The 22689-nt window shown below is 45.1% G+C and overlaps 1 protein-coding gene across 1 annotated transcript in view; it reads left to right on the top strand.

The window, feature by feature from the left end:
* The window catches only part of CDAN1 (codanin 1), a 270195-nt gene that overhangs the window by 73910 nt on the left and 173596 nt on the right, over nt 1-22689 (top strand). The window contains exons 10-11 of the mRNA XM_030214355.1: nt 11222-11297; nt 20254-20468. Coding sequence (XP_030070215.1) covers nt 11222-11297; nt 20254-20468 — 291 coding nt within the window. The remainder of the gene's footprint in view (nt 1-11221; nt 11298-20253; nt 20469-22689) is intronic.

The raw sequence follows: 22689 nt of genomic DNA, 5'->3' as shown, positions 1-22689 counted from the left end.
GATTCTAAGGGACCTGGAGGGCCTTGAGAAGTCGAATTTGGAATTGGATGCTTTTCCAGAAAGCCCTGATCTTATGACAGGACAACCAGATATGTGCCAAGGTGCCCCTACCACTATAAAACTGCCAATAAGCAGGGATGGCAATTTGGGAACCAGCAATTTAGCTTATATGGAGTCAAGTACGAGTTATATAATATCTTGGCATGAGTCTCTTGAATATTTGCTGACTTCCAGTTTTGAGTGCAGAAACTCCATGGCTACCAGTCAGTGGCCTTGTATGTGAATTCCAATTCCCTCTCTGTTTCCCTTATGATAAGATCAGAGGAGTTCAAATCTCAATAATATTTTTATATAACTGCAACCAAGTATTTTGTTGTACAAAAATCCTCACACATGTCTTCCAAAAAGGAAAACTGTCCAACTATCTGTGTTTAATGTCCTTACTCAGGAGCAAATGAGAAAGTTGCATGTAAGCTAAATAATGTGTTGGGGATAGCTGATATGTACAGGACAAAGACTCAAATATCAACAAGGTGGACTCATTAAGTAATTGACCTCATGTAGTAATTCTTTCAGGTTATCAAGAGGGATGCCTTTGGAAGCTCCCACTTGGAATCATGACAGATGCAAGTTTTTTTGGTTGGGGAATTCACAATATGAATTAAGTTGTTCAGGATCGCTGGACGGTAATTCAAGTGACCTGATGCATAAATCATTTGGAGTCCCGAGCTATTTGAATTGCATTAGAAGCTTTTTAACATTTAATCCAGGGGAAGGGTGTTGTAATCTTTTCTGACAATGCAACAGTAGTACTGTCAACGGCACATATAGCAGGTGTCCAAGTAGATTTTCTGAGCAAATACATATTGGATCCTGGAGAATAGGAACAGTTGAGAAAGACCTTTACCAAGTTTATCAACCAGTGGGGAGTTCCAGTAATGGGCTCGATGGTGTTAGGGTAGTACCAGTAATTCACCACAAGGTGTGGTAAGACTGCTTCATTTACGCAGCCACTAATGAACGTTACGCACTACTCACTACCACTCTACTTCTTATGCAGGATATGAACTTTCTATATTTGATTGTTTAACTTACTCTATAATCTACTCTATCATTTATGAACTTTAATGCAAAACTACTTTGTAATTTACCTTATCTTTTATGAACTCTAATGCAATATCACTTTGTATTTCTGAACCCGGAAATGGCGATCGCCACTCCGGCACAATGTAAGCCACATTGAGCCTGCAAATAGGTGGGAAAATGTGGGATACAAATGCAACAAATAAATAAGATAAGGACATATATCTTAATAATGGCTTATGGACTCTTCTTATAGGAAATTATCCAAACTTTTTTAAACCCTGCTGAGCTAGCTGCTTTTACCACATAAATTCCAGAGTGTACTACTTTATACCTTCATTTGGTGCCCCCTACTCTTAGTATTTTTGGAAAGAGTAAAGAAGTGATTCACATCTACCCATTCCACTCCACTCAGTATTTTATGGACCTCTATCATATCTCCTCTCAGCTATCTCTTCTCTAAGCTGAAGAATCTTAGCCTCTTTAGCTTTTCCTCATAGGGAAGTCGTACCATCCCCTTTATCATTTTCGTCGTCCTCTTCTGTACCTTTTTTTGTTCCACTATATCTTTATTGAGATGTTGTGATCAGTATTTGAGGTGCAGTCACACCATGGAGCAATACAAAGGCATTATTATAATCTCAGTTTTGTTTTCCATCCCATCCTAATAATTCGTAACGTTCTACTTGCTTTCTTATCTGCTGCTGCACACTGAGCAGAGAATTTTAACATATCAGTGATAACACCTAGGTCTTTTTCCTGGGCAGTAACTCCTAATGTGGAACCTGGCATCATATAGCTAGTTTGGGTTCCTCTTTCCCACATGCACTTGCTCACATTAACTGTCATTGCCATTTGGATGCCCAATCTCCCAGTCTCGTAAGGTCCTCTTGCAATTTTTCACAATTCTCTTGTGATTTAAGAACTTTGAATAACTTTGTGTCATTGGCAAATTTAATTACCTCATTAGTTATTCCCATCTCTAGATCATTTATAAATATGTTGAAAAGCAGCGGCCCCAGCACAGATCCCTGGGGAACCCCCACTATCTACCCTTCTCCATTGAGAATACTGACCATTTAACCCTACTCTATTTTCTCTTTAACCAGTTTTTAATCCACAATAGGACTTTCCTTAGCATCCCTCCGGACCGGCCCAGGAATGGACTGATGGGTTGTGCACGTCTACCAGCAGGAGGAGACTGAGAAAAAAACTTTGACTAGATAGCCAATAAGAGCCCTGGTCATGTGACCCTAGCCTCAGTATTTTCTCAGTCTCCCAGCAGGTAGGAAGTGAGCCTATTAGTCTCTTTCTAAATATTTAGTTGTTTTATTATTATATCTTTCTCTGTGCCACAGGAATTCTTTGAGGCTGGTTAGGTTTGGTCAGCTGATTAGCTAAGCCTCAGGGGGTATACTCGGGTGCCCCGGGTCACTCCCCCTATTCCTCCCCATCTCCCTTCTATTCTACTAATCTCTAAGGGAAGGGTTCCTCTTTTGGTTAGCAAAGAGGTCTTACCTTTGGGAGAGGCAGCCAGATTAAAGTATATAAACTCTGTTTTCCCCATTGTTTTAACGAGCAGCCAGCTCTGTTTAAGTTTTGGGGTGTCTGTCTTGTGTGTCTCTTTAAAAAAAAAAAAAAAAAAAAAAAAAACAAAGAGCACAAGTTTGGTTTTGGTATTGTGCTTAGTTTTCATTTCGCTAGGTTATTATTACTAGCACTGCAGAACGGAGTGGTTTTTTATAAGGTTTAAATATTAACTGGATTGGATTTAGGCGCGAACCGCGTACGCGCGTGCACGCGCGTTCCCGCCATGTCTGAGAAACTTAAACGATGCGCTGTTTGCCAGCGTCGGGGGGTTTCCTCTACGGGCGCATGTAAATATTGTACCTCGCCAGGAGCAGCGTCCTCGTCTGTTTTGCCTACGACGTCGGCCTCTCTGTTGGCGGTATCGGGTCCCTCGCCGTCGCGGTCCTCGTCTGCAGCTCCTGAGGAGTCAGGCGCGCCTCCGGAGGCCGTCCCGGCGAATTTGGCGCGAACGGCGGCCATTTTGATTCCTACTCCGTCTTCTCCTTCGCGTATTCAGCAGCCTGCGGCCCTAGGTCTTTCAGATGCTGATACGTTGAATTCAGGAGCTCTGGTGCAATCTGGGGCCACTCAGGCAGGGGGTTTTCCTCCTGAGTTTGTGATCCAGATGTACCAGGCATTTTTGATGCACAGAGGCGATACAGGAGCTGGGACAGCAGATGCTGTCACACCTACACCTCCACCTCCTAAAAAAGTTAGGGAACATGTGTTCCATGGGGATTTTTGGGCTGATCACGATCAGGAGATGCCCTATCTGGAAGAGGAGGAAGATTTTGGAGACAATGCCTGTACTGATCCTGATTTTTCGCTCTCAGATCCGGAGGCGGCAGCTTTTGCTCAGGGGGATAATCCCGCCATGGCTAGGATTTTTCACAAAGATGACTTGCAGGAGCTCATCTCTATGGTCTCCTCTACTTTGAATTTTGAAGATGTTGCGCCGGTTTCACAAACCCGTAAGGTAGACTTCTTGATTAAGGGGTCTAGATCCGCGCCCAAAACTTTTCCCATGCATCAGGACATTTGGGATGTTATTAAAGCGCAATGGGAGGTTCCAGATGCAGCTTTCCGTCCGACTAGATCTATGTCTCGGCTCTATCAGATTCCAGAAACAGATAAAGCTATGCTTAAGGTGCCGGTCGTGGATGCAGTGGTGTCGGCGGTGACTAAGCGGAATACGGTTCCCGTGGATGGAGGCACGGCTCTTCGGGATGTTCAGGACAGAAGACTAGATTCTCTGCTCAGGAATAGTTTTGATGTTTCCTCCTTGGCAGTTCAGGCTGCCATTTGTGGTTCCTTGGTGGCTAGAGCTTGCTTTAGGTGGGCAGAGAGAGTCCTGGACAGGACTTCGGATGATCTTCATTCCATCGATGTTGACGTAGCTAGAATTGAGACAGGGGCGGCTTTTCTGGCTGATGCCCTCTATGATTTACTGCGAGCATCTTCTAAGTCTTTGGCTTTGGGGGTCGCTGCTCGCAGATCTCTGTGGTTGAAAGGTTGGTCGGCGGATGCGGCCTCCAAGTCAAAGTTGAGCAAGTTTCCTTTTAAAGGTTCTTTCTTGTTTGGAGAAGAATTGGATAAGTTGGTTAATTCCTTGGGTGATGCTAAGGTTCCTCGCCTTCCGCAAGATAGACCTCGTCTGTCCACTCGGGGTTCTTTGTTTGGTAGGAGTTCTGGGAGAGGTTTCCGGAAGTTTCAGGCTGGTCGAGGTTTTCAGCCTCAGAGGTCTAGGTTTGGCAATAGGATTCAGTCCTTTCGGGGTTCTCGCAGAGGAGCAGGTTTCTCCAATCCAGGCTTTCGATCCCAGAGTCGTCCGTCCCAATGAAGGTGCGGGGGCCTCTCCTCTGGTCCCTGTCGGAGCTCGTCTTTCTCAGTTCTATCAGAGGTGGGCCCACATTACTTCAGATCAGTGGGTCTTGGAAGTTGTTCGAGACGGTTATGCCTTAGAGTTCGCAAGACCTATTTCAGACGCCTTTCTGGAGTCTCCCTGCCGCTCTCCTCTCAAGGCGAGGGTGGTTCGGGACACTCTACAGAGGCTCTTAGATCTTCAGGCTATCTCTCCAGTCCCTCCTTCCGAGTACAGGCAAGGCCGGTATTCCATTTATTTTGTAGTTCCAAAGAAGGAAGATGCCTTCCGACCTATCTTAGATCTCAAAGCGGTCAATCGCGCTCTCAGAGTCACAAGCTTTCGTATGGAGACACTGCGGTCAGTCATAGTGGCAGTGCGCCAGGACGAGTATTTGACAGCGTTAGATCTCACAGAGGCCTATTTACATATTCCTATTCGTCCAGCTCACCACAAGTTCTTGCGTTTTGCAATTCTAGGGCGGCATTACCAGTTTCGAGCATTGCCCTTCGGTCTTGCTACGGCTCCGCGCACATTTACCAAAGTCATGGTCGTGGTTGCAGCGGCCCTCAGAAAAGAAGGGATTCTTGTCCATCCATACCTAGACGACTGGTTAATCAGAGCGAAGTCTTATCAGGAAAGTTGTCAAGTCACAGGTCGAGTGATGCAGTTTTTGCAGTCTCTAGGTTGGGTGGTAAATGTAGCCAAGAGTCGGTTAGTTCCTTCTCAGTCTCTGGAGTATTTGGGAGTTGTATTCGACACAGCGCGGGGCCGAGTCTTTCTGCCGCAGGCCAGGATTATAAAGCTTCAGGTCCAGATAAGGGAGTTACTTCAGCACCACCATCCATGTGCTCGGGATTATCTTCAGGTGCTCGGTTCCATGGCAGCCACTATAGAGGCAGTACCCTGGGCCAGGCTTCATATGAGGCCTCTTCAGTGGTCCCTTCTCTCCCGGTGGTCCTCTCAGAGGGATTCTCTACTCATGCGACTACCTCTCCGCAACCGAGAACGCAGCTCCCTGTTCTGGTGGCTGCGGATGAAGAATCTGACGGTAGGAATGCCTTTGGAGTCTCCTCGGTGGATACCGTTAACAACAGATGCCAGTCTCCGAGGCTGGGGAGCGCATTGTCTAGGCAAGTGGACTCAGGGTCTCTGGTCTCAACTGGAAGCCATTCAATCAATCAACTTTTTGGAGACCAGGGCGATTCGGTTGGCTCTGCAACACTTCAGTTCTCTTCTGGTAGGCAAAGCGGTGCGGGTCCTTTCCGACAATGCCTCGGCAGTGGCCTATGTCAACCGCCAGGGAGGAACGAGATGCCGACTATTGTGTCGGGAGGCGGAGAGTCTCCTTTCCTGGGCGGAAGTTCATCTAACGGCCATTTCAGCATCCCACGTAGCAGGGGTAGAGAACGTTCAAGCCGACTTCCTCAGTCGCCACACTCTCGATCCGGGAGAATGGGCTCTCAGCGCTCAGGCGTTTCAGGTTATAGTGGAGCGCTGGGGCACTCCAGTTCTCGATCTTTTTGCCACCAGTCTCAACTCAAAGGTCCCTCGGTTCTTCAGTCGAAGAAGGGATGTAAGAGCGGCAGGGGTAGACGCTCTCTTACAACAGTGGCCCCCCGACCTTCTTTATGCGTTTCCTCCTTGGCCGCTCATAGGTCGTCTCCTGCAGAAAATCGAGGAACACAGAGGACCGGTAATTCTGGTGGCACCGGACTGGCCTCGGCGTCCTTGGTACGCGGATCTGCAACGCCTGTCGGTGGCGCCTCCTTTTCGACTCCCGGTGCACAAGGCTCTGTTGGTACAAGGGCCAGTCCCACATCCAGATCCGGCTCGATTTTGTCTTACGGCTTGGCTCTTGAACGAGCCCGTTTAGCTAAGCGGGGTTTTTCGCAATCAGTGATTTCCACCATGCTTCGTTCTCGTCGCCGTTCCACCTCTCTGAACTATATTCGCACTTGGAGAATTTTTGAGGCTTGGTGTGTAGAGGCTGACATTCGTCCATTCGGCGCGTCAGTGGCTCAGATGTTAGATTTTTTACAGCGAGGGTTTGATAAAGGGCTGTCTCTTTCTTCTCTTAAGGTGCAAGCGGCAGCTCTTTCCTGTTTCAGAGGTAGGATTAGGGGTAGATCTTTTGCTACGCTGCCCGATGTAGTACGTTTTTTGAAGGGAGTCAGTCTTCTTCGTCCTCCGGTTAGGTCAGTGTTCCCATCTTGGGATCTTAATCTGGTCCTTTCGTCTTTGACAAAACCTCCTTTTGAGCCTTTGCGTGCATGTTCGTTGAAGGATTTGACTCTTAAGACAGTGTTTTTGGTGGCTATTGCCTCGGCTAGGAGAGTCTCGGAGTTGCAAGCTTTCTCATGTAGATCTCCATTTCTGCAATTTTCAAAGGAACGAGTGGTTCTTCGTCCGGTGCCTTCCTTTTTGCCTAAGGTACTGTCTCGATTTCATCTGTCCCAGTCAGTGTTTCTGCCGGTTCTAGGATCGGCCTCAGGGACGCAGGAACAGAGACGGTTGCATACTCTGGATGTTAAGAGGGTGCTTAAACGGTATCTCGCAGTTACTGAGGATTTCCGTCGCACAGACCGTCTTTTCCTTCTGTTGGCCGGTCACCGTAAGGGCTTGTCGGCGTCTAAGCCCACGTTATCTAGGTGGATCAAAGAGATGATAGCGTCAGCCTACCTTTTGGCAGGTAAGGCAGTCCCGGACTCGGTTAAAGCTCATTCAACTAGAGGGCAGGCAGCGTCCTGGGCCGAGTGTTCCTTGGTTCCGCCAGCGGAGATTTGTAAGGCAGCTACGTGGTCTTCTCTCCACTCCTTTTCTAAGCATTACAGGCTTGATGTTCAATGTCGGCAAGAGGCGGTCTTTGCGTCGCGGGTAATCTCAGCAGGTTTGCTGGGGTCCCTCCCGTAGGACTACTGCTTTGTTACGTCCCATCAGTCCATTCCTGGGCCGGTCCGGAGGGATGCTAAGGAAGGAGAAATTAGACCTTACCTGCTAATTTGCTTTCCTTTAATCCCTCCGGACCGGCCCAGGCCCCTCCCGTGTGATATATTTTCTGTCTAGTTCTCTATGTTCCATGGTTTGCAGAGATGTGTTCAGTTCTTTGTTTGTTGAGCTGTTTTGTTTGCAAGTTAAACCATAAATAAATGGGTAAAAAAAAAAAAACACAGTTTCTATTGTGGCCATACCGCTGCTCTGGTAAGGGTATGTGGTGAGCCATTATAGTTTAGGCCATACCGCTGCTCTGGTAAGGGTATGTGGTGAGCCATTATACTTTGGCCATACCGATGCCCTGGTTAGGGTACTTGGTGAGCCATTATGATAAGGCCATACCGATTCTCTGGTTAGAGTTTTCGGTGAGCCATTATGACAAGGCCATACCGCTGCTCTGGTGAGAGTTGTCGGTGAGCCTTTGAGCACGTCTTCAACAGTGCTCCCTGGTTGCTTGAATTCCTTGGGGCACAGACTGTTCTTCTTCTTTCTGCTTTGTTATTTAAATACTGAGGCTAGGGTCACATGACCAGGGCTCTTATTGGCTATCTAGTCAAAGTTTTTTTCTCAGTCTCCTCCTGCTGGTAGACGTGCACAACCCATCAGTCCATTCCTGGGCCGGTCCGGAGGGATTAAAGGAAAGCAAATTAGCAGGTAAGGTCTAATTTCTCCTTACCTCCTATCTCATGACTTTCTAATTTCCTTAGGAGTCTTTCATGAGGTACTTGTCAAATGCCTTTTGCAAATCCAAATAGCCAGCTCACCTTTATCCACATTTATTCATCCCTTCGAAGAAATATAAATTGTGAGGCAGGATTTCCCTTGACTATATCCATGTTGGCTTTGTCTCATGAATCCATGCCTATGTGATTGCTAAGTAATTTTGTTCATTATAATAGTCTCTATCATTTTGCCCGGCACCGATGTCACTCTCACCGGTCTGTAATTTCCCGGATTGCCTCTGGAACCCTTTTTATGTTTAAATCTTTTTTTATTGATGTACATCGACTTAAATTTAACATTAGTCAACAGATTGCATAAAACCCAAAGACAGTCGAACGACTATACCAACAGATAAAGCACAGTTGTAGATATTCTTATCATTTTCATTTTCTCCCTTTCTCCCTCCCTATGTCACATACCAGTGTTTTATTCCAATAAATATAATGTAACTTCACAACATAACTTGTATTTACCTATTCGACTTTGTCAAAACCCCTTCCCCCCTTTCTCCAACCCCCACTCCCCCCTTCTTCTTACCCCTGTAACCCCTCCCCCCCCCCCCCCCCAAATATCATCCCTCCCCATCCCCTTCCCCCCTCCCTAACCCTCCTTCCCCCCTCCCTCTATTTTAGGTCTCTATAAGTTCAATAAGTAACTCCTGGCCGGAACTGACAAAGTGTTCCAGAAAGGGGACCAGATCTGTTGTAACTCTTCCCCTGCACTCGAGTTCATGTCCTTGACTCCAATTCGTTCCATACGCATCAAGTGTATCATCTGTGTTCTCCATTGTGTTACTGTGGGATATTTGTGCGTCAGCCATTCTTTCAAAATAACTTGTCTGGCGACCACAATAGCTTTATTGATGAAGTTTTTGTATCCTTTTAGGATCAGGTGTCTAATTCTTAAGTGACCGAATAATAACATTGGTTCACAGTCCCACTTATTCTGCCATAGTGTAGATATTTTCTGTACCAAATCTTTCCAAAATTTGTGGATTCCCTTACAGGACCAAAACATGTGGCCCAATGTTGCACCATCTGATCCACATTTGGGGCACTCTCCCCATGGCGAGAGTCCCATATAAAAAGCTCTCCGGGGTGGTATGTAAAGACGAAAAGCAAATTTATACTGTTGTTCCCAGTGTCCCACCCAGACCGAGCGTTTGGGAATGGTCAAGACAAATGTCTTAATTGTTTCTGTCGTTATGTTAACTTTCAAGTCTTGTTGCCAGTCAGCCTCCAATTTTTTATAGTTTGGTTCTGGCATTGTGTCTCTGATGTGCTTATGATAAAAGGATAAAGGCACTTTCTGTTGCGACTCCCTGGAACCCTTTTTAAAAATTGACGTTACATTGGCCACCCTCCCATCTTCCAGAACCATTCTTGATTTTAAAGATAAATTACATATTATTAACAAACGCTGCAGGTTCATTTTTACTCTGGGATGTATATTATCTAGTCCAGGCAATTTTCTACTCTTTAATTTATCAAATTGCCCCATTACATCGTACAGGTTTACAGAGTTTTATTTATTTTATTTATTTAGATCATTTATACCTCGCTTTTTACCACAGTTTAGCAGCCTCAAAGTTTCTCTGACTTAACAGCATTGACTACCATTTCTAGCACTGGTATTTCCCCCCAACTTCCTTGGTGAAGACCAAAGCAAAGAATTAATTTAGTCTATGTACTATGACTTTGTCTTCCCTGAGTGCCCCTTTTACCCATCAGTCAACTAGTGGTCAACAGATTCTTGTACCGGCTTTTTGCTACTAATATACCTAAAAAAGAATGTATTATATGTTTTTTGCCTCTAATGCAATCATCTTTTCAAAGTCTCTTTGCCATCCTTATCAGTGCTTTGCATTTGACTTGCCATTGCTTCTGCTGTTTTCTATTATTTTCAATTGGATACCTCTTCTGTTTTCTGAAGGATGTTCTTTTAGCTCTAATAGCTTCCTTCACTTTGCTTTTAACCATGTTGGCTGTCGTTTGGCCTTCCACCTTTTTTTTAATACGTGGAATATATATGGTCTGGCCTTCCAGGATGGTATTTTTGACTTTGCAGGTAATCCTCTAAGATTATTTTTTTGTTTGTTTGTTTACTATTCTCATTTTGTCAGTCTTCTTTTTGAAAGTTAAATGTTAATGTATTGGATTTCCTGTGTGTATTTACTCCATATATTTTATTACATTTGATCATGTCATGATCACTGTTAATTTGCCCCAGGACTTGGTCTAGAATCATTCCTGAACCTGCTGTTCCATAAAGCAGTCCTTCATTTTTTTCTAAGAACTTTACTTTCTTAGCATGCCTTGATGTTCCATTTATCCAGTCCATATCAGGGTAAATAAGGACACCCATTATTATTGGGTTACTCAGTTTGTTAGCCTCCCTAATTTCTGATCACATTTCCGCATCTGCCCATTGTGGCCAGGCGGATCGTAGTACACTCCTATCCTTTTCCCCTTTACATGTGGAATTTCTATTCATAGAGATTCCAAGGTATATTTTGTGTCCTGCAGGATTTTTAGTCTATTTGATTCAAGGCCCTCTTTAACCTATATTGCTACCCCTCCACCAATTTAGTCCACCCTATCAGTTCAATATAGTTTGTACCCTGGTATGCACTGAAGGGCTGTGCTTAATGCACAACTCTTGAGAGCATGCGCTAGGCACCATCCTCCCCCTAACTTCCAAACAATTCCCTAATGCTCTGTGCTATGAGCGCGCCTATATTTACATCTCATTAACTTTTAGCATTAGGTGGTTGTTCAGATGCACTGTTCCGGCGCTATTCAGTACAGCGTCAGAGTTTTGAGCATCAGGGCCAGAGTGTGAGTCTAAGTGGATATTTCCAGCTCTTTCAGGTGTGGGTTGGTATTTTCATAAGCTCACACAAGTTCATATTGAAGCATATATCTGAATGTTTGCTTAGTTTGAACCCCTACTGTAACTTATTTGTATGCTGCCTTTTTATTTTTCTTTTAGGGCTATGATGGCTCAACTCTCTCCAGCCAGTAACCACAGCCACTTTGCCAGGCTCTTCCGAAAACAGCTTATTCAAGTAATGAGCTTGTAAAATTATAACTATGTGTTTTAATTTTGTTTCAAAGTGTGCTTTAAGGAAAAAATGAGCATATGTTCAAGACTACTCTAGCTTATAAAAAGATTAAGTTCATCTGATTAGATTGCCTTTTTATTTAATAACTGCCTACCCATTTTGAAATTAATGTGCTTGGTATTCTGATTACTATGCCAACTTAGCATTTATAACACTTATGACAAATATAAAACTATTTTTTTCCATAGAAAATTCATTTTAACAGTGACTGGCATAGCTTTTCAGTCACTGGGAGAGTTGCTTTTATAGATCTCTAAGGGGCCTGTTTACTAAAGTGTGATGTCTTTAACGTGTTTTAATGTGCATTAAAAAAAACATTAATGCTTTGGGAATACTGTTAATGTAAACCCTACATTAAAACACCTACCATGGAATTTTGTGATAATGGCAGGAAGTGGATGGGAAAGGGGTAGGAATGATGGCACACAAAGATAAGAGGACAGCAGATTGAAAACACAGGACATAATTAAGCTGTGGAATCTTGCAGAAGAATGTGATTAAGGTAACATTGCAAGATTCAAAAAAGGACTGTACATAATCCTGGAGTAAACATTCTTTAAAAAATTATTAGGTACTGGGAGAGCCATTGATCATCCATGGAAATTAACTGTGAGAAATACATGTACATTTTGTAGTTTATAATAGAAATTGTAAACTGCATAGTTGCCTTGGGGATCATTTGCAATATATCAGGTGCTGAAAATATAATAAATTTGGGCTGGCCACTATTGGAGACTAAATGCTGTGCTCAATGGACCTTGGTCTGGTATAGCATGGCTTTTTTTTAATGTTCTTAATGACTAATAATATGTGTTACTTTAATAATGATAATGTCAAGGCAGACTGTTACCATGAAAATTTAGGTTTCAACACTTTTTATTGACGACAAGGCAAAATAAACATTTGTGCAAAGACAAGAAGCATACAGAATACATCTGTCGTCAAAAGTTTACCTTTGTTAACCCCCCCCCCTTTTCCCCCCTCCCCACCCCCCACGTTATTGGTATATACCAATTCTCGGAAGAGGGGTAGTGCTATTATCTACACATGATCCTCAACCAGAAACATGTACAAAACCATGCCCCATATAAGAGAGAGCCAATTCCCTGCCAACAATTAGCAACTCCCTCTCTCTCCTCCCCCACCCTCTGCCCCATCCCAACCCCAGAACAAAACTGTGGTGCATGCAGCGAGTAAGCACCTACAATGATTGAAAGCAGACTCCTCAATAAATCCCCCCTTCCTTTCCCTAAACCCCATAAATCCTATATAAAAGGTACCTTCTATATTTTCCCCATATCTAGAAGACATGCAAATTCCAATTCCCAGGGATCAAAGAGAATTAACTACCAGACTTCTGCCACGAGTATGTAAAGATTGTATATATGGTCCCCAAATTCAAGAAATTGCTTCCGTCTCCTGGGAGATCCCCGCACCCCCCAACGTTCAAAAAGCATGAACTCATAATTTATTCCTCCAATGCCAGAAGTCCAGGGGAGAGTCGCCAACCCAGTGACTCAAAATGAGCCTGTTGCCAATCAGGCAAGCCTTACGAATCGGTTGCTTAGCTGGCCCGCTCTGCAATGCAAAGATCTTATATTTGTCTAATAGAATTCCAGCAGGAGAGCTCAAAACTCTGGAGCACAGTAGAAACATCAGGTAGCGAAGAATGGCGGCCCAAAAATTCTGCACCTGAAAACATTCCCATAAGCAGTGGAAAAAGGAACCCGGCACCCTCTCACACTTCCTACACAAAGGAGTGTCCACCCCTCCCATCTTGAAAATCTGAGCCTTCGTAAGATACGTTCTGAGGCATATTTTCAAAGCACTTAGCCTTCCAAAGTTCCATAGGTTTCTATGGAACTTTGGAAGGCTAAGTGCTTTGAAAATATGCCTCTCTGTGTAAAATACGGTATTGACATTCCCGCAAGCCAGCATTACCCATCAATCCAGGAATCCTGGAAGTCAAGACATTAAAATCTAAGGAGAAGTTGGATCTCGACAAATCCTGGGCCCAACGCTGCTCAATCAGCTCCCAATCCTTAAAAAGTGGCAACGTTCCTAAAGTCTTGTAAAGACCGGAAACTGAATGCCGGTCCCCTCACACCAATTGGAAAAACTGCCGCACTTGGTGGCTATGTCGAGAACGCAAGGCGGCAGCGTCTAAAAAATTAACATAGTGTGCTAGCTGATTATAAGTGAAAATGTTATTAATGTCATATCCAATGGCCAAGGCCCCCAGGTTCGACAACGAACCCTGCAAACTCAAAACATGTTCTAATCGAGTTACACCCATATGTGCCCAACGTCGGAACATTAAATAATCCATCCCAGGTTTAAACAATAAATTTCTACAAATTGGCAGCAAATCAGATGTACGTAAGTCCAATCTCCAAGTTCTCACCATGTCCCTCCAAAGTACACGTAAGGAGGACAACAGTAGACTATTTCGCAAGTGAACCAGGATAACAGGACCTGGCGCTTGCAACAAAAAATAGAAATGACAGGGGGCAAAGTATTCATGTTCTAGCTGCCGAGGCGTATAGTCCTCCTTGTCAAAAAACCAGTCACCTAGATGACGTAGGACATGCCTGATTATATCGCCTTAGATCCGGTAAACCTAACTCCCCTTCCCCCCAGGACCCCATTAGCAAAGACAACGAGAGCTTAGCCTTCTTACCTCTCCAACAGTAACGCCTAATCAGACTATAGAGGGACTTGAGATCTCGTTGATGAATACAAAAAGGTATTAGCTGTAATAGGTACAACCATCTAGGAAACTCCACCATACGGAACAACTGAATTCTACTACTACTACTTATCATTTCTATAGCGCTACAAAATTCACCCATCTAGCGTAAGAGGCAAGGACACCCATGTTCGCAGTCGCACCTCCGTGGTCTGTAATAGGTGTGTAATATTTAGGTAATACAAGTCCGACAATTTCATGGATAAGCAAAGGCCCAAATAAAGAAAAGAACCCTTTGCCCATCGAAGAGGAACGCTCGACCCCCATTCCTGTCGCAGGTCATCCCCAGAAGCCAACACCAGGGATTTAGCATAATTAAGCTTAAAGCCAGCAAAATCCCCAAATTCTTAGAAAAGTTCCAACAAAGGGGAGGAAGTGATGTCACCGTCCATGATGGCAGCCTAGCTCTCTGGCTCCTGCGTCCTGCAGCCATAAAAAGCAGTAACCGGTGGTCATCGGCCTCTTCGCAGGAGTTAAAAGCAACGAATTTACTCACTGAATACCAGCCAACATGAGCAAACCGTCTTCCAAGTGGAATAAAGACGCGGATCGGCAGGTGGGCGGAGGGACGAGTAAGACACCTAAGTGCCACGAGTCTCTGGCTCGGGCCTCACCATCTGACTCGGATTCCGCACTATCTTTGGCAGAGTCCCGGCAGCCCCCCACCAAAAAAGGTATTTCCAATGAGCTCCGCCAACTTTTAACCAGAATTCAGGACGATATCAAAGCGTCCAAGGAGGAGATTCTTGACCGCATGGAGGTATTGAGCACAGACCTCCGGGAGCTTGGGGGGGCAGGGTGGAGGAAGCAGAACTGAAGCTCGATGAGCACGCGGAGTCCCTGTGTTTGCACGAGTCACAAATCCAAGCGTTGGAGCTGAAAAACGTAGATCTGGCGTACAAGCTGGATGACATAGAAAACAGAGGCAGAAGGAACAACCTCAGGTTTTGGGGGGTTCCCGAAGGAGGGGAGTCAGAGGATGTCCCGCAGATAGTGAAAACCCTGTGTGTAGCCCTGATGGGACCTGAGGAGGAAGCGGTGGCGATTGAACTGGACAGAGCGCATAGAGCCCTTGGCCAGCGGCAGGAGCGTAGGCCGCGGGACATAATCACCTGGTTCCATACATATGAGGTCAAAGAACAGATACTCACCCGGGCCCGGAAGGCGCAGGACCTAGAGTACGGTGGAGCCAAAATATCAGTGTATCAGGTTCTCTCGCAATATACTCTACAACAGCGACGCCTATCTATCCATCCTATTACCACCCATCCATCCTATTATTATGTTATACTTAATTTCCTACTTTACATAACAAAATTCTGTGTTACTTATTACTATGTAAGCCGCATTGAGCCTGCTTTTAGTGGGAAAGTGCGGGATACAAGTATAATAAATAAATGAGACCGGCCTTGGAAGTATTGATTAAAGATCGTACGCCGTACAGATGGGGCTTCTCGTTTTCACTGAATTTTGAGCTGAAGGGAATTAAGCATAGAGTTCAGTTGTTACCGGAGGCCTGGGAGACCCTGCATGCGGTGGGGCTGGTAGCCATGAGAACACCCCCGGGGGCATTGGCGCCAGCTACTAAAGAGAAGCTACAAAGATGGCAGCGGGTCCCTGAAACAGCTAAGCGGAGTAACCCAAAAAGAAGAATCGTGGCAGATGAGACCTGATTACGTACAGGGAAGATCAGAGAAAATTGTTAGTTCAGGACGCGCTGCCCTGTGGACGGTCAGGGGGTTGTTCGACAAAATTGTGGTAAATGTGGGCCTGTTGTGAGGGGTTAACAGTGACACCTAGATCCTGTTCATGGTCAGTGACTCCTAATGTGTAACCTTGCATTATGTAGCTATAGTTCGGATTCCTCTTTCCCATAAGAAACACTTTGCAGTTGCTCACATTAAATGTCATCTGCTATTTGGATGCCCAGTCTCCCAGTCTCGTAAGGTCCTCTTGCAATTTTTCACAATCCTCTTGCGATTTAACAACTTTGAATAACTTTGTGTCATCAGCAAATTTAATTACCTCACTAGTTATTCCCATATCCAGATCATTTATAAATATATTAAAAAGCAGCGGTCCCAGCACAGACCCCTGGGGAACACCACTATCTACTCTTCTCCATTGAGAATACAGAATATTGACCATTTAATCCTACTCTCTGTTTTCTATCTTTTAACCAGTTTTTAATCCATAATAGAACACTACCTTGTATCCCATGACTTTCCAATTTCCTCTGAAGTCAGTAAGTGGGAATTTTATTCTGTAGGGACCCGAATGTCTTGATTCAGCCGATCAAGAAAGATCCCCAGGGCCTATACTTTGTATACTCCAATCAATGTGTACATCCCAAACAAAGAGCAGGGGCGATTCTCACAACTTCTTGCTTCTCTAGTTTTGGATTATGTAGGGGGAGGGGCATGTTATAGTGGGAGGTAACTTCATGTCAGAAGAGAGGGATCTCTATCCAACAGGCAGGGGATTATTCCTCTTACCTGTTCATGACTCCTGTTCCCAGTTAGACTTATGGGTGGTAAATGTAGGCCTGTAGCAACAAATGGGTGGGGGAATCAATCACACCTCTGTACAGATTAATCTGTCCTTGAGGGAACCTAATGGGGAATAATATTCTGGTCCTCCATATTAAATAATTTGGCTGAGAGCAAGTCAGACAGGATATTATGACATTTTTAAACATTAATTTACTGGGACTGCTTAAAAGTGGTGGTTTGTGGAAATTGATTGTAATGGGGGTGAAAATAAAGGAGGATAGATTGGTGGTGGGGGCATGGCTGCTAGAGAAAATAAGGCAGCTGGAAGCTTCCCATAAAATGGATACAAGCTCCCCAAAGATATGGCATTGCTTATAGGAGACTAAAAAGAAATTGTAGGAATTGCAAATGGGAGCAGTAGTGCTTCAGTTACAGAGGGTGAACCAGATCTGTTTTGAATCAGGGAACAAGACAAGAAGGTTGTTAGCTTTGAAAGTTTTTTTTTTTTTTTTTTTTTTTAAAGCTTCAAAACTTTGGGTGGAAAGGGAAGGTGGACATGGGGGGGGGTGTCGGCGGGGGGACTAGGGAAGAAGGAAGGGGGGGAACGGAAATGGGAGTTTAATACTGTAGATGATGTTGGCTATTATGATGTACATGTTCTTGTACTACAGTTGAATAAAAATGATTAAAACATTAAAAAAACTTCAAATGAGGAATATCATCATTAAAGTCAGGAATATAATGGGGCAGGTACACTTCCCAGAGTGTAGCACCACAACTGAAGAGTGAGAGAGTTGTTTGGAGGTTGTAGGCCTTTTGGGGATGGATGAAGAGAGGGTTTGCATAGGCTTATATTGCCCATGGAGGTTCTAGTGGCAACTAGGTTCCTCTTGACAAATAAAGCCCTAGGAGTGGATGGCTCTTCAAATAAGTTCTAGAATTGTATGATGATCTTCTAGCAACACCCCTGGCCAACATGTTTATTGAGGTGGGGTCATGAGGCGATCTGCCTCTGCAGCAAGTAACAGAGATCATAATACATAAAGAGAGAGGGAAGGACCCAGAGGAGTGTGGTTCTATCATCCAATTTCTTTGTAAGGTTGTGGGGGGAGGGAGGGGGGATATAAAATTCTCACCAGAATTTTAATGGATAGGATCAAGAGACTCATTAATTTAATGGGATTGCTTAAAAGTGGTGGTTTAGGATTAGTTCAGCTTTATTATGGGGCATTGAACCCAGGATAATAATAGGAAAGTTCTTAACCTAATTAGGGTACGGGAAAGAATATAATTTTACTGAATATAGGAGATTGTATTTAGATCACAATTCAACTTAAACCAATAAGGTCCAAATATGCAACACACATTTGGAGCTCACCACGACCTCTTATTTTTCTTAAATTAGGGGAAAAGGGCTTCAGTAACCAAAAGCAGATGTCAGATGTTTCATCTGCTCTTATTTATAGTTCCATTATTTCATCAGTCCTAAAAAAAAATACCCAAATTTTATCTAGCCTATATTTTATTTTTTAATTTTTAAAGTAATTATGTCCACAATTTTGTTAAATTAATATGCAAAGCAGCATTTCTTAGTTTAATAAAGCACTTATCTACTGTATTTAGAATGTTGAAGTTCAGGTTGTCACACACTCAGCTGTGCCCATTTCACTTTTAAATCAGGCTTCCTCAGGAGCTTTATTGTGGCCTGTTTCTCTCACAGTAGTACTTCATGCTGCATTTATAAAAACAACTTTAACGGAACCGCTTCCTTTCTGGGATTTTTGAGAACTGATGAAAGATAATTGAACCATAAATAAGAGCAGATGAAACTTTTGATATCTGCTGCTTTTGGTTACTGAAGTCCTTTTCCTCTAATTTAAGAAAAATAAGATGCCATGGTGAGCTCTTGTGTTGTCTATTTGGATCTTATTGGTTTAAAGACTGTAATCAAAGACTATAATCAACCCTCAGTTTTAGTTACTATCGAAGCTGAGAAGGCATTTGATAGAGTTTGTCTTCTCTTTTGAGTCCTAGAGCATATGGGTCTGGGATAGTTGGACTGGGTTAAGGCCTTCTATCATGTACTTTGAGGATATGAGAGAACTTGGGGATAGAAGGAATACGAGTGAAGACATTGTATAAGATCTTTCTCTTTGCAAATGATCTGTTGATGTTGGTGGACCCAGAGAAACCTTTAGGGAGCCTACAAAGAGACCTAGGGAGTTCTCAGGGTGTAAGTAGGAATGGAGGGATGGTAGTCCCTGAACAATTATCAGAAGACTGTGTTTGTGAGGAGCTTGCTAAACTAAAGGTTGGCAAAGCAATGGGGCCAGATGGCATAGATCCAAGGGCACTGAAGGAACTCTGTCTGATCTTTTCAATGCTTCTGATGAGTCAGGAGTGGTCCCGGAGGACTGGAGAAGAGCAAATGTGGTCCCTTACCACAAAAGCAGAAGTAAATAGAAGGTTGGGAACTATAGGCCCGTAAGTAAGTTAATGGAAACGCTTTTATAAATGAAGACAAGTAAAGGTTTTGGAATCCAATGGATTACAGGACCCGAGGCAACATGGTTTCACTAGACACAGGTCTTCTGATTAATTTCTTTGACTGGATGACCAGAGAGTTAAATTGTGGTGTATTTAGATTTTTGCAAAGCCTTTGACACGGTTCCGCATAGATGACTAATAAATATACTGAGTTCTCTTGGTATGGGCCCTAAAGTGAGTGAGTGAGTGGAACTGGTTGAGTGAAAGGTGATACAGGGTAGTGGTAAATGGAGCTCATTCTGAAGAAAAGGATGTTACCAGTGGAGTGCCGCAAGCTTCAGTTCTCGGGCCGGTTGTTTTTAACATTTATTCAATTTGATTACACACTTCCTTCCCCCTTAACCAAAAAAGGCAATTAAATATTCCACTGCTGTTCAGCTACTGGCAGTTACATTCAGTGCAAGTAGTTTAAAGTTCGGTGAAATTGTATCATTCCATCATGGTACTCAAGCTGAACTGTGAAATTTAATTTTAAATACAAAAATTCAGCAATCCATACAAGAATGTTCGGTACCTTTTATAACTGTTTATTGATCATCTCTGGCAGCGAATGTGAACAGGAGCAAGTTCTACCAAAGAGTACTGCTCCTGCGGGCCCCACAGCCTTCCCTCTGGGCTATTCCCACCTCTGCGGAAACAGGAAGTCACATGACTGGGAAGGCTGTACGGCTGACGCGAGCAGTGTTGCTGGCTGCTTGTGATCATGACCGGCAAAGAGCAACGGATTTACGGATTTAAAAGGTACGTGGGGGGAATTGAGCCATCTGATTTAAAAGAAAAAAAATCAATTTGTCAAAAACAAATTGGCGGATTGATTCGAATCTCAAATTGGACAAGTACTACTGCAGGGTTGTATTGTAGTTGATTGCACTTTTCCTAGTATGTCTAGTAGATTATCATTGAGTTTTCAAAGTTTACAAATATAGTCTTCCCTGCAGGTGTAGTGTCTCAATTATTATGATAAATTAGGTGGTTTTCTGAGACCAAGTACTATTGTATGATATTCATTTCCTTTTCACATAGGGTCATGTTTCTTACCTGTATGTTTTTTCTTTTGTAACACTGAAATATCTAAGACTATATTTTTTTCTGTTATTTTTCCTTCTTTTAGATGTGTAAGAGCCCAGTAGGTGGCAGAGGGAGCTCTAGTAGCGGAGATGCTCCTGATCAGGATGTTTTGAATATGTTGGGTTCTGATAATCTCAGCCGTCTGAAGAGATTGCAGGAAAGATTCATTGTTTCTCAGAGTATCAGTGGGCCCTGCCCACCACCAACTTTCCCTGGGTGTCAGGAGTTTTTCAGGGACTTTATACTTAGTGCTGGGAGGTAAGTAACTGACTGAACAAATTTCCTACCTATCCATGAAGGTTTAGTGCCATTTGTAACCTTGATGCAATATAAAAAGTAACTTACCTTAAGACAAATGAGCTGCAAACTCTAGTCCATTGTTCACCTTACAAGTGTAGTACTGAGAACTTATCTCAAGTTGCTCCGAAAAGTTTCATATCTACGAGTTGATAATTTTGCCTACGTTTTTTTCCTAAGATTAAATGCTCAAAGGAATGAACCCGTACTGCTTACCCTCCATAAGTACATAAGTAATGCCACACTGGGAAAAGACCAAGGGTCCATCGAGCCCAGCATCCTGTCCACGACAGCGGCCAATCCAGGCCAAGGGCACTTGGCGAGCTTCCCAAACGTACAAACATTCTTTCTCCGAGGACAAGCAGGCTGCTTGTTCTCACTGATGGGTGACGTCCACTGCAGCCCCTCCAATCGGAAACTTCACTAGCAAAAGCCTTTGCTAGACCTCGCGCGTCCATGCGCACCGCGCATGCGCGGCCGTCTTCCTGCCCGAACCGGCTCGTGTTCGTCAGTCTTCTTTTGTCCGTGCTCGGTACGGTCGTGTTTTCGCCATGTCGGGCCCCGCAAAGTAGACCTCGCGCGTTCGTCGTGTTGTTAAAAAAAAAAAAAAAAAACTCATTCTGTGTGGAAAAAGACTCTGTGGTCTTTTTTCCCTTCGCTATTTTCAGCTTTTTCGCCCCGGTAAGTTTTCTTTCGTCGTCGGGGTAGGCCGCTTTTAGGCCTCGGGTCGAAGTTTTCTTCCCCTTGTTTTTTCGGTGCCTTTTCCGCCATTTCGACTTTTGATCTCGCCGGCGTGATTTTTCCGCCCATGACATCGAAGTCTCCCAGCGGCTTCAAGAAGTGCACCCAGTGCGCCCGGGTCATCTCGCTCACTGACAGGCACGCGTCGTGTCTTCAGTGCTTGGGGGCTGGGCACCGCCCGCAGGCCTGTAGTCTGTGTTCCCTTTTGCAAAAGCGGACTCAGGTAGCGAGATTGGCCCAGTGGAACGTTTTGTTCTCGGGCTCTTCGTCGGCATCGGCACCGGGGGTATCGAGTGCATCGACGTCTTCAGCGTCCAGAGCTTCATCCTCGGCCTCCAGTGCATCGAGTGCATCGAGGCATCGGCCCTCTGCATCGGCGCTGAGACATCGGACAGCTGCATCGACGTCGGTGATACCGGGACCTCGTCGGCTGATGTCGTCAGACGGTGGTGCTTCGTCTGGAGTGCAGGTGAGGGCTGTCCATTCCCCTGCTGGTGGCGGTGAGCCTTCGGGTGGGTCTCCCCCTACCCTGAGGGCTCCTGCGGTACAGCCCCCCCGAGACCGACCTCCTTCGGTCTCGGCCCCGAGGAAGTGACGGCTGGATTCTACGTCCTCCTCGTCGGTGCCGGGAAGCTCCGGTGACATGCTTCGTTCCAAGAAGTCGAAGAAGCATCGTCATCGGTCCCCTTCCTGTGTCGGCACCGAGAGCTCTGGGTCGCCGAGGGAGTCGGCACCCAGCAGGCATCGGCACCGAGAGGACCGCTCACCCTCTGTTCAGGAGGTGTCGATGTGCTCCACTCTGGACAGCCCGGAACAGCCTCCACGCCCGGAACAGGTTCTGACGTCGACGCCTGCATCGACCTCCATGCCTTTCTCTGCAGCCGCTCTGAACGAGAGCCTCCGGGCCGTTCTCCCAGAGATTCTGGGAGAGCTGTTGCGCCCTAACCCTCCGGTACCGGCGGTGCTTGCGCCACCGGTACCGTCGAGCGTGGCGCCGGCTGGCCCATCGCCCGAGGTGAGGTCTCCGGCGTCGGTGCCGCGTGCGGTACCGGCTGCCGCCGCCTCCCAGGAAGGCTCCCCGACTACGTCGGCGGAGGGAGCTTCGTCGATGCGGGCGAGGGAGTCTACCTCTCGACGCCCCCATCGTGGACGTGGCTCCACAGAGTCGAGTCGGGCGAGGTTGCAGACACAGGTCCGTGAACTTGTCTGATACCGAGGGTGAGGCCTCGTGGGAAGAGGAAGAAGACCCCAGATATTTCTCTGACGAGGAGTCTGAAGGTCTTCCTTCTGATCCCACTCCCTCTCCTGAGAGACAGCTTTCTCCTCCCGAGAGTCTGTCTTTTGCTTCCTTTGTCCGGGAGATGTCTACAGCCATCCCCTTCCCGGTGGTTGTGGAGGACGAGCCGAGGGCTGAAATGTTTGAGCTCCTGGACTATCCTTC

Source organism: Microcaecilia unicolor, chromosome 9 (genome assembly GCF_901765095.1).
Source record: "Microcaecilia unicolor chromosome 9, aMicUni1.1, whole genome shotgun sequence".
NCBI lineage: Eukaryota > Metazoa > Chordata > Amphibia > Gymnophiona > Siphonopidae > Microcaecilia > Microcaecilia unicolor.
The sequence above is the reverse complement of the archived record's forward strand: the minus strand, read 5'-3'. Positions and strand labels throughout refer to the sequence as shown.